At 55.5% G+C, this 12,398-nt stretch overlaps 1 protein-coding gene across 7 annotated transcripts in view; it reads left to right on the forward strand.

Moving 5' to 3' along the window:
• ARHGEF10L (Rho guanine nucleotide exchange factor 10 like) overlaps window positions 1-12,398 on the forward strand; it is a 159,716-nt gene that overhangs the window by 124,161 nt on the left and 23,157 nt on the right. For all 7 annotated transcript variants that reach the window (XM_039509009.1, XM_039509008.1, XM_039509011.1 and 4 more), the window contains one exon: window positions 581-726. In XM_039509009.1, coding sequence (XP_039364943.1) covers window positions 581-726 — 146 coding nt within the window. The remainder of the gene's footprint in view (window positions 1-580; window positions 727-12,398) is intronic.

A 12,398-nucleotide genomic window follows, 5' to 3' on the forward strand; every position in this document is an offset into this window, starting at 1 on the left:
GTGGAGGCATCAGGTGAGACTTGATTCGTAGGGGAAAGAGACGTTGCTGCCCTGCTGAGCCAGCCACCCGAATTCCTGTTGCAGGCCAGCTCTCTCCTCTTCCCCTCAGCTGGGGGAAATGCCTCCGCCTGGGGGTGGATGTGCTGGGGGGGGGGTGAGGAGGCAGGAGCTTCCAAACTCAGGTCCATGGAGGCCTGGCCTGGGTTCTGTGGGTGATTGGGGGGGATCCTGCCACTTTTCAGTGGCTGGCGCTCCTGGAAGTAGCTGTGTGCCGCGCGTTTCCCCCTGCAGTTACTTACCATTGAACAACGGCTGCAGGTGTCCCAGGGAGTGGTGAGCTGGTGAACGGATGGAGGGATGGTGCAGGAGTGAGGCTCCAGCTGTCTATTGAAATGTGGGTCTGCCATGGTCGTAGTATGAGACACCCCGGGCTGGGTTTCAGCTGGGGATCAGTCTGATCAGAGACTCCTGAGGGTAAAGCCTTAGGTGCTGGGGGCTGAGATCTGGCTCCAGGGGGCCTTTCCTCCTCTGGTCTATGATGACAGGTCTCTGATATTTGCTCTCCTTTTATTTTCTGCAGGGGGGCTGTGGGACCTCGAGGCGCAGCCCACCTGTCTGGAGGTGGGGACCGGACCGGTGCGAACCCTGCTGACGCTGGATGACACCGTGTGGGCCAGCTGTGCCAACCAGGTCACCGTGCTGGATGCTGCCACCCTGCAGGCTCAGGTACTGCCGTGGTTCAGTGCCCCTTGCCATGGGCAAGCCTGGGTGCCAGGATTCCAACCTCCTTCGGGGTGGGGGTTCCTTCCCTTCCACCCTCCCCACACGTACTCTCTCAGCTCCTCGATCTCCGTGCCGGGTGACGGACCAGCTGGCCCAGACGAGGCCTGGCCTAGGCTCCTGTTAGTGTGACACTGACCTGGTGTCGACTCCTCTCCCCACTCCTGCGTCTGCGTGGGGCGTCCCAGCGAGTTTCTGGCCTGTGCTCTCTGCGTGGCTGCGCACAGATTGCTCCGGCTGTGAGATGCGGAAGGTGGCTGGGACGGGGTGAGCTTTGCTTGCACCCTGTGAGCAGCCGGGGTGGGGGGGTAAGGGTCTGGTGTGATGGCTGAACATGCTGGGGGGAGCCTCTTGCTCCTTGGGGATGCTGTGGCTTTAGCCCACCTGCCCACGCAGCCCTAGGGCCGTCTCATCCTTAGCGCTGGCAAGTGTTAACTCCGGCCACTCCGCACCGAGCCCGGCCTACCCTGCACGCTCTTCCAGGAGCCCTTTGTCTCAGGCTTGTTCCTTACTTGCTTTGGCGCCCTGCGGAGTGAAGGCCGGAACGATTGCAAGGGAAGAGGCCGGTGCCTGGGGCAGCCTGGCTGTGTGCCCCTTGGCCGGGGCTCTGAGCGGCACTCGGACAGCGGGCACAGAACCCGTGGGAGCGTGCGGCCGGGTGGAGCTTCGTGCTCTCGGTGCTCCTGCTCGCGTGTGAGGCACCAGAGCTACGCAGGGAAGGAGCCTGAGGACAGAGCAGCTCAAGGAGTGTGGTGGGTGAGGACCGGCTGCGGGAGGGTGGATTGGCAGAGAGCGGGGAGGTTGGCAGCATGACATGCTGCCTGGCTAAAGGATCTGGAATGTATTTGGGGGGTGGGAGGGGGTTGCTGTTTGTTTGGGTATGCCCCAGTGCACACAGCATCTTCTGCACCCAGTGGGACTGGCTGACTTCATCCCAGATGCTCCTTCAGCCAGGATGGGCAGAGCTCTGCAGAGTCCACTCCCTCAGGAGCCAGCTGGCCGGACCCCAGGCTTCAGCCAGAGGCCACTGCTCGAGTGCCTCCGGGTGTGTCTGCAGACCAGAGCTCCAGCTAGCGAACTTCAAATACCAGTCGCTCTGAAGCGGCGGCAGGCTGGGCTCGCTGCTTGGGTACCTACTCTGGGACCTAGGCGGCTGGTACAGCCTGTGCTGCCGTGGTTTTACTGCTCTTGTTGTTGGCGCGAGTTCAGTTAAGGCTAGCTCGGATCCGTCTACACGTGCTGCAGGCACACCTCCAACTGGAGTGTAGACAGACCCCTGGGGCTGGCCATCAACCCAGCTGCCTCGCTCAGGGGTGTGAAAAAGCCACGCCCCTGAGTGACATAAGTAAGCTGACATGCATCCCTGCATAGACAGTGCTGCGCAGATGGACGAATTCTTCCGTCAACCTGGTTACCGCCTCTCGGGGTGGTGGATTAACTACAGCAATGGGAGAAGCCCTCCCACCGGCGTTGGGCAGTGTCCACACTGATGCCCCTGTACTGCTGTAGCATTTCAAGTGTAGACGGGCCCTCAGTGCGTCTGCAGTGACTGGCTGGGCTCCTGGAGATGGGGGCAGCCCTTCCCCTATGCCTGAAGGGCGAGCCAGCCCCCTGAAAGATGGCAGAGAACCCTTTCTGTGGCTGGCTCAGCTGGCCTCACCTGTGAAAGACCAAGGCAGGATTTGCGGGCAGTGCCCTGCCTGGCCACTGCGTGCCACTGTCGCGGTGCACAAGCTGCTGCGGCTGGAGGCGTTCTCTGGGCACATCCATCCCAGGCCCGCTCCCCCACTGTCTAATAGCAGGCCTCTAACGACGGTGCATTTCTCGGTTGAGCGCTCCCCGCGCTCCGGCCGGCCGTGGCCTTCCTCGGTGCGCTCCCATGCTATTATGGAGATGGAGATGGGCTGCTCCCAGGCTGCGTGTGCCCCAGCCTCTCTGCCGCCTCACACCTAATGGGCTGCGATTTGATTGGAAATGTCCCTCGCCGTGCGGGGGGAGCATGCTCGCTTCGCATGGCATCAGAGCGCCGGGGCGCACTGTTCGTTAACCAGCCTCCCCTGCCCGCCAGCTCCCCGGCGGGGACAAGTTAACCATCTGCTGGTTGAATGGGACACATCGGCCGGCCCCGACTTGTCTGGGCGAATGGGCCGGGCACCCTCGTGTTCTAGTGATTCCACAGGTCGAAGTGGCAAGAGATGGTCAGAAGCTCGGCTTGGCAAACCCAAAGGCCGGGGCGGCGTCTAAGCCATTGGCAGTGAGTGTGAACTGTCTTGAACAATGCCAGACAAAAGGGGGGTCCTCTGCCTGGCTGGTCTCTGGGCATTTCCATCCTACAGATACCTGCAGTAACCCGGCCCACAGAGAGGATAAGGGATCTACTACTACGAGTGGTTGAAGGCGATCTCTCCTTCCGCTCCAGCAGAAGCCCGTTCGGCTGGAGTGTGGGTTTAACAAAGGCCAGGTGCTTGGAAAGCCCTAGCGGTGGGGATTATAAAGGCCCACGTGAAGGTGACAGGCTCAAAGGACTCGGTGCTGAGCTCAGTGCCGAGTTCAGGAGGCAGTGGGGCTCGCTGGAAGGGCTGGCATGGGGTGGGATTCAGAGGTCCCCCGAGTTGGGGAGTTGGCGTATCGGAGAAGCAGAGGCTTTAAAATAGACTTTTATAGTGTGCTGCTCTTTCTGGCTCTGAAACGGTTCAATACAGATGCGGCAGCCCTGTAAGACTCCCCAGTGCCGTACAATGCCCAGTAAGCACCAGGGCATGTGCCCTGCCTGCCCCTCAGAGCTCATGGCACCCCGTGCCCCAGCTGGTACTGCCTGGCCAACTTTGGGGGACCCCGTAGCCATGCTGCAGACTCAAGTCTCGGATGTAGCTGGCAGCAGGCCAAGTGCCCCCTGGCGAGGGGTCATTGGGCTCCGCTCTGAGCCAAGCCGGGACACAGGCCCGGAGATTGGATGGGCCCCAAGCGTGGGGGACAAATTGGCATTTCAGGCCACTTCAGAGGCTTCCTGCTGGGCCTGGATTTGGCAGGCTGCCGTTTGAGTCCCTCGCCTGGCCTGTGCATGCTCTTGGTGGGAGCTGCCGGCGACGCTCCACCAGCGAGGGGCTGTTCAGGGTGAGGTGGAGCCCGCACTTGGGGACCCGCGTTCGTTCCCAGAGCGGGGCGGCCTTGGTGATGGGTCAGGCCCTCTGCGGTGGGAGCCAGGCTGCCCTCGGCTGGATTCCTCCTGCCCGATGAGCTGTGTGGCTGCAGCTCGTTAGTCAATGGGGCGAAAGTACAAGTTTCCAGCTGACGATGGGCTGGGCGGCATCGTTATGGTGCTTTTTATTTTTCCCCCGCCTCTGCGTTGGAGGGCAAACTCCCCACAGCGCGTGCGTCTCTGCAGCTGCTGTAAGACCTTTCCTCCAGTAGAGAGCCTTGCACTGGCCGCTTTAACTCAGGCGCCGGACCTGCCGCGCCTGGGCTCTGAGCCGCTGACCGCCGGATCGCACCCCCTCCCCCCGGATACCTCCTGTCAAATGACTGCGCGGCAGCGTGTCCGTTGGGCAGAATCGGTCGCATCCGCTCAGGCTGGTGACCTGGGTAAGGCTCTCGTGAACCCCTAAGGAGCCAGCCTGGCTCTGGGAGAGGGGCCTGCAGCCTCTTCCTTCCTTCCTTCCCCTTAAGCCCTTTAAGCCCTCAGGTACGCCTGTGCAAACCCAGCCCTGGCATGGGGGCTGCCCAGCTACCACCCAGGGAATAATTTTGGCCTCCTGGCCCCGGTTACCAGGGAGGATGGGAGCGCTGGAGAGAAGCCAGCTTGACTCCCCAGTCCCCGGTGAGGTTTGTAGGGGCCGCGCGTAGAACCCTGCCCTCTATCCCCACTCCTGTCTCTGTTTAAACTTCTAAACTGGAGGGTGGGGCCTTGGAGATGAGATGGGAGCCCGAAGTGTCCCATTTCTGAGGAAAAATGCACTGTAACCCCCGCAATGCTGGGGGGCGTATCGCAACTGTACAGCGGGGGGCACTAGAGACCTTCCAGCAGCGCGGCTGTACGAGGCGGCTGCCCTGACGCGAGTTCCCTAGTGTAGCCGCTCTACCGATGGCAGAGAGCTCACCCGTTTACTTAACCAGCCCCTGCAGGAACGGTGGGAGTGCCTCCCACCAGCGTAGCGCCGTCTAAACCAGCGCTTAGGTCGGTGTCACTGACGTCACTCCGGGGGTGGCTTAGTCACCCCCCCGAGCGACACATGTTCTGCCCACATAAGTGGTCGTGTAGTCGTAGCCAAAGGCAGAGAGGCCAAGTGATTCGTCTGAGGTGGTGCAGCTACAGGCGGGACTGTTCTGAAATTCAGCTCCGGTCTTATCCGCCAGATCCTGCTTCCTCCGTTTTCCATGGTGCCAGCCCTGGCTGGAAGAAAAGAATCGAGTCCCAGATCCCCAGCTGGTGTTGATCAATGTCACTCGACTGGCGTTAGTGGCCCACCCCCCCAGCTGAGGATCCGGTCCCTAGGGTGGCCACGGTCTGAGCTGCCAGCCTCGCCTCGGCGACTGTATAACACCCTGGCCGGGCAAGCCGCAGCCCCTGGCTTTTTCGCTCTTGTGATTTAAGACCAGCAATGTGCTAGCGCCTTTGAAAAGGGATCAATACCGCCTTTAGCCTGCGTTTTACACTGGGCTAGAGATCCCCACACGGGGAGGGGCCGGTGAGCTGCAGTTGGGTGGGGGCGGGGGAGCAGTCTCTAAGACACGCACGTCGACAGCCCAGCTGAAATGGAAACGTTGAGGGGAGGTGTGCGCGGGACGGGGGGAGCCGGCCTTCTGCACCCGCCGTCCCATTTCCATTCCATACGGGACCGAGGTGAACTCAATCCATATTTAATAGCGAGCCGCTCCTGCTGGCCACTGAACAGGAAATGGGCTTCGTTCCGCTGGCTCCAGCTAATGACAGTCCCCGCAAACATCACACACGCTCTGTCTCGCCAGCCGTTACCCCTCCCCGGGGTGGGGGTGGGAAGCTCTTCTCAAGGAAGACGGAGGGTGACCCGGGGGCGCTTATTACCTGTAATTGCGGCGCTTCACAGTGTGCGGCAGCCGGAGTTGAAGGCCGAGGACAATCGTCAGCGTTGTTCTCCGGAGATGCTCTTTGCTGTCAGACGTGTGTTTGTGTGTCGCCAAGAACTTCTCTTCCCCACGTCGCCCCCCGATCACGTGTGATTCTGCCTCTTTCCCTTCATGTGCCGGACCAGCCCCCAGTCCTGGCGGATTCAGGGTTGCACCGTTCCCTCTTCCAGCCACGGCTTCTCCTTTCTAACTCCCCTGGACCGACGCTGGAAGGAGTTGGCGTTGACGCCAAAAGGGGGACTGCGTCCCTACACGTAGGCACTTTTCTGCACTCCGCTCCGGCAACGCATGGCAGTTCTGGCCGGCAGCACCCACTGCCAGGCCACGCACACAGCCCTGCCCGTACGCCTCCATCCAGCCCAGCAGTGCCCCCTGCTCCACAGCTCCGCCTGGGCACCTCAGCAGGGTGCAGGAGGCTTCTGAGTGGGTCTGGATCCCCAAATGATCTCTGGCAGGTCTCCCCCTAGCCCCCGCTGGGGCTCTTCATCAGAGCGGAAATCTCCAAACACCCTTTCTGCACGGAGAAGGGAAACGGGCTGGAGCTACCAAGCCTTGTCAAGGCCGGGGATATGAGGCAGTGTGAGGAGGAGGCTTAATGCAGCGAGCGGGAGAAGGCCAGCAAACGGCTTGAGGAGGGTGACGGGGCCCTAACCCTGAGGGAGGAAGACGATTTCTAGCGGTGGTGTTCTGTATAGCCCTGACGTGTGGGAGGAGAGCGTTGGGGGGCCGGCGAGGAGGTCACTATGAGTTACCATTTGTGCTGGGCTATGCAGTAGGGGCTTGGATGCCGTGGCGACGGGCAGTATAAAACCCTGAGAGAGGATCAGGGCTCCGTTACGCACATAAGTGACAGCAGGGTCCCTGCCCGGAAGATCCCATCAGATACGAAGAGAAGATGCGACAAAAGATGGACAAACCACACGAGGAAGGATGAGGGTAGTGGTGAGTTCTCAGCGACTTAAGCTAACAATGCGTGATGGTCCCAAATACGTGACAACTAGCGAGGGAGGGTGGCGTAAGCGGCTGCTGTTCCAGGGAGGTCACTGAAGTTGTATCAGATGACACCAGCTGAGGTTCTGCAATGGTGTGTCTGCATAACAGAGAGATGCACACGTGCACCCACCCAGTGTAGCCTTCGTTATCTGGCTTTCTTGTAGGCATGGCAGCAGGTGGGGAGTCATGGTCTTACAGGCAGATCCAGGGGGCACGTTCCATGCGTGCAAGCCGGCCTGGAAGGAAACGTGCAGCTTGTTGTGGACAAAGCAGACAGACCTGGTGATTGGGGCTGGTGTAGTTAGCAGAGAGCAAGCTGAGGGATGACCTTGCACAAAGGGCTCCTCTAAAGCAGCCGGCCATAACAAGAACCTGGCTGTGGTATCGTAGGGGAAGAGGAGAGGGGGATTTTAAGACCACACCGAGTTTAAGTCCGGCAATGCAGTGATAGGGCTGAAGTTAACCTGCCTTTCGCTGTCCTACGTGAATGACCTTCCTACAGCTCTGGCAATTATTGTGTAGCGGTACCTAGTACTGTTGGCTAGCTGGCCTTTCACCCCAGAGCTAGCAATGCCTCTCGCTACCCAGTCTGAGATGGGAGCCAAGGCAAAAGCTCTCCTTGTCGCTCAGCCTAAGGAGGGAGTGTTGAATAGTCTCTTCTCCCGCCCTTAAATTTTGCATTTAGTGCCCAAACTTAGTTTGCATGTATTAGCGGCTGTAAATCTGCCATAACAATGGGGCCGGGGATGAATAATGCATTGCGAGGCTGTATTAGTTTTCTCTCTCCTATCTTATTTATGACATGAGCCGGTTGGGACCTTTTGCGAAAAGGGGGTGGGGGGAGTCTCCGTGTGGGGCATGCTGGGTAATGCTATGCAAATCGTTTTAGGAAGGTTGCAAAGCTACCAAAAGGGCAGAACTCCAACATTCGGGCCTCTGGGGTGCAGGATCTCGAGGTGTCACTTTCCTCCACTAAGTCCTTCTCTCCACTCTCGGTTCGTTCTTAATGAAAATAACAAACTCAGGGGGACAGTTGGAAACTGAAATTGGACAAATGGCTTGCTAGGTGTTCTGTGGCTAACTAGTTGGGTCCTGAAATTGTAGACGGGGAAGCATCATCAAATGGGTATGTTTCTCGTGGGACCTTGCAGGGATCAGTTCTTGGCCCTACGCTATTGAACATTTTTATCAATGACCTGGAAGAAAACACAAAATCATCGCTGATAAAGTTTGCAGCCGACACACACGTTGGAGTGATAATGAAGGAGGCAGGTCGCTGATCTGGATTGTTTGATAAGCTGGGCACCAGGAAGCGATACGTGTTAGGTATGGCTAAATGTCAAGGTATACATCTGGGAACAAAGAACGTCGGCCATATGTACAGGATGGGGGATTTTCTCCTGGGAAGCAGCAACTCTGAAAAGGATTTGGGTTGCAGACTGGTCTGTATCACCTCTCCGGTCTTAGACAAGCACTGTCAGCTACAGGCGCCTGGGTGGAAGGATGAGGTCTCACCCTAGCTCTGCCATGGACTTGTTGGGTGGCCTTAGGTCATCGGTGACATGGCTGACTTTGAGGTGCCAAGTGTCTGCAGCTCCCACTGAAGTTGGGGACCCAGCACCCCTTGAACTCAGGCCACTTACTCTTAATTTCCCCATCTCTAAACGTGGATGACACCTGCCCACCTTCCTCCCTGGGCGGCGTTGCGTTAATTAACGCTCCTACTGCAGTTTGGGGATGTACAGCATTGTGTTAGCGCTGCGTATTGACAGCTTCCTCCTCCCCGTAGCAGCTGAACAGTCACTTACCCACATTATTACTTCTCTTATGACGACCGTGAGCCACCAGAAGTATAATGGCATCTCTGCAAACCCCCCTCTGGTTATGGTATAAATAGAATTTGACGGAGCGCTGTGTAATCGGCTCTTGTATTTTCATGAATGGGACAAAGTGCTGGATGATAAACCACAGGGCAAGTAAATCCCACGCTGGTTGAGAGCAAGATGGAGGTAACCTAACAAGTCTCTTTCCAGCTCCCAACTTATGCTTCAGCAATAATCTTGCCCAATCCCTGCCTGGTTTGCTCGGTCACCTTGGGTAGGCAGCTCTCCCTCGGGAATGCAGACATCACTCATTTGTTACTTTGTGTTGCAGCCCGCCTGGCTCCAGCTGAGATCGGGCCCCTGTCACGCTAGGTGTTGTACAAACGCATTAATAAGAGACAGGCCCTGCCCCGAAGATCTTGCCGTCTAAATACACAAGGCATGGGGGAGAGGAAGCATTGTCCCCCTCCTTTTACAGCTGGAGGAATTGCAGCAAAGAGAGTGACTTGCCCAAAGTTACCCATGAAGGCAGGGGTAGAGCAGGGAATTGAGCCTGCGTCTTCTGAATCCCGGGTTAACGCATGAATCATGCAACCCTACTTCCTCCTTTAGCCATAACCCACCCATCACCATGGTATCTAGGCTCCTGATGTCCAAGAGATGCTGAGGACCCATTGCTTCTGTTGGTTTTAGTTGAAGCTGCAGGTGCTCAGTCCCTCCGAAAAGCAGACCTCTCTTCACTAGCAATAAGCACTCATCAGCGTGACTTGAAAAGCTGGCCCAGGCACCGGAACAACAGACTGGGACAGCTTCGGTTTTTCCCTCGGTCATTTGGGGGAAAGGGAGGCCAATCTCGTGACGACGGTACATGCCTCAGGTTCTATTTCTGCTTCCGCCGCCGAGTTCCTTGAGTCAGTCACTCAACTGCTCTGCGGTGCCTCAGTTTCCCTATGGGGGGTGATAATGGGATCATGAACATTTACAAAGCCCATTGAGATCCTTGGCTGGATGGAAAGAGAAATGAGCCTAGTACTGTTGGGATTTTTTTATTTTTTTGCTTCTGGAACCTTGATTAGGTCCAGCTGAATCCTGCCTCAGGCAATCGTGCACTCTGTCCTTTAGGAAGGGTGTGTGTGTGTGTCTTTGAAAAAATGGTCAGAAAGGAAGAAGAAAAAAGTGCCCTCTCTTAGTGAGTTCAGGAGAGTGGGGTTGGTGCCAGTCTGGGTTTCTGGGTAGGGCAGCTGCAGGGTGGTAAGGAAGAACAAACGACTTCCTGGCAATTGCCGTTCGCCTCGTGCCAGCCTGCGTCATTAGCCGGCGTCCTCAAACTACCACCTGAGTGCAGTGGATTTTGCCTGCCAGAGAATGGTTCTTTTGGCCATCCCAGAGTTCATCCTGTGGACGGTACAGCTGGGGAGGCCTTGAGGCAGGATAGGCTTGGGGCTAAGGCCCTGGGGAGCTTAGCTGTAATTCCCCTTTCTGTGTGACTTCGGGCGTGTTACTTAATCTCTCCGTGGCTCAGCTGCTCCTCTGTGATAACCCATCCTTCATCGGCCTGGTCTATCCTGGTTGCAGGCTCTGCTGGGCACAGACTGTCCCTTACTGTGTATCTGTACAGCAACAGCCTAATCAGGCGCTGATCTCTGCTGGAGCCTCTAGGTGCTGCTGGAACCCAGTTCATTAATCACACCCAAGGGGTTAATTTTCCTGCATAAATATATATACAGTAGCCACCTAAACCAACTTCTCCTTGGGAGACCATGGTGCACCTTGGAGTGGTCATTCCAAGCTTAGCTTCCCTATGGCTGGAGTTGGAATGATCTACCTGCTCCTTGTTTTTTTGAATGTTTCTAGTGAAAATCCCAATGCGGGTGTCTTATGGAAAGAAGCATATGAGGAAACAATCCCACTTCAACCTTCTTGGACCTCTCCTCCACTAGGGAGAGGCTGGAGGGCATATTTAAATCAAGCGTTAATAAGAACACATGTTCCAGGCGATGGAGGCATTAGAAAATGTGGCAGGTTCTCTCGCAGGGGAGATGAGATGCTACATTGATTCCCATAATTGGACAGAAGAAACAACAAATTGAATGGAACGAATGAGGGGAAAATCCATAGTAGTTCGTTATTCTAATAAGAGCTGGTTTCTTTTCATGCAAAATGTCAAATTTAAAAGCCTAAATTTAAAAAAAAAAAAGTTAAGGCAAAGATTGAGAGTTGACGTCCATAAAGTCACGTTGGGGAAACTCTCTGATCTGATCCAGCCACCGGCCTTAATGATTCTACCCTCAGTTACCCCATGGTCTGTGGGCTGTAAACGCTCGTTGGGTATGGAGAGTGCCTCATCTGGAAGTTCTAGCAGGTAATACGGTCTGTATTATAACACGACCTAGAGGTCCCGGCTGGCATCTGAACCTTGTTCATAGTCATAGAGTCCAAGGCCAGTAGCGACCACTAGATCGAGTCTGACCTCCTGTATATCACAGGCCATCACCACCACCCAGACCTCTCACAAAACCCAACACCAGAAATCAGACCAAAGTAAACAAGACTCACACAGCACGCTCGATGCCACCGCAGAGTCCTGGCCCAGTTTCCCAGTGTCCTAGCTCTAGCCACGGCCATCCCTCATGCTGCAGAGGAAGGAGATTTTTAAAAAAAAAACCTTCCCAGAATACATTGGGGGAGGGGGGGAATCTCTTCCTGACACCTGCCAGTGGCCAGGTGAAACCCTAAAATCCAGGTGCTACATGTACACATTACAAGAGATAGTCCCTGAAGGAGGCAAGAAAGTATTCTCTCCGTTGTACAGGTAGGGAAGTGAGACCCTGCAAAACTAAGGGTAACATTTTGAAAAGCCCCAACTGACTTTCCATTGTCAAAAGTGTCTTAGGCTCCTAAGTCACTGAAGGTGACATTTTCAGAAGTGCCTACGTGACATACCCAATGTTGCTCAGTAAGGACATGTTAGAGCCGGGTGGGATATGGTTTTTCCACCTGCAAATATTATTGAGTCTAAAATCTTTTCCTTTCTCAATTTGGGTCGAAAAGCCCAAATCTCAGATATTTGCAAACCAAACCCCCAAGCTTTGTGGTCAATTGAAATATTTTGTTTTGATTTCAACCTTTTTTTTCCCCTCTTTTTAGACTTTTTCCCCCAATCTTGTTAGCTTAAATTTCCAAATGAAAAGTCATTAACCGGAAAACCACACTTTTTTTTTTTTTTTTTCCATTTTGAAAATGTCCAAAGGTGCCGTTTTGAGGGGGAAAAAATTCTCACTTTTTTTTTGTCAGGAAATTCCTTGAACCCGACCCTGTTCGTGAACATCTTGTTTCAGCAAATCAGTATTTGTTGGGGGGGGGGAATCCATTGAAAAATTCCCAGCCCGCTCTAAACGTGACAGAGCTGGGAACTGGAATCCGGTTCCGAGTCCTGTTCCTTAACCTCACTTTCTTCTCAAAATACCAAGCTCAATCCAGGCTCCCATTAAACTCAACAGGAAAAACTTCCATTGACTGGTTGGATTGGGCCCCAGGTTCCCAAGAAGGCGTCTTCGTATCAATGGCCAGTTGGAAGTTTCCTAGCACGACTGATGTCTCCTCAATACTAATGACTTTTCCTGCCTTGCCTGCTGCGGTGTGGATTTATAGGGCCTCTATTTTATATAGACATTTCTAGGTCCATAAATACTGTGCTGC

The sequence above is a fragment of the Mauremys reevesii genome, linkage group 21 (genome assembly GCF_016161935.1).
Source record: "Mauremys reevesii isolate NIE-2019 linkage group 21, ASM1616193v1, whole genome shotgun sequence".
NCBI lineage: Eukaryota > Metazoa > Chordata > Testudines > Geoemydidae > Mauremys > Mauremys reevesii.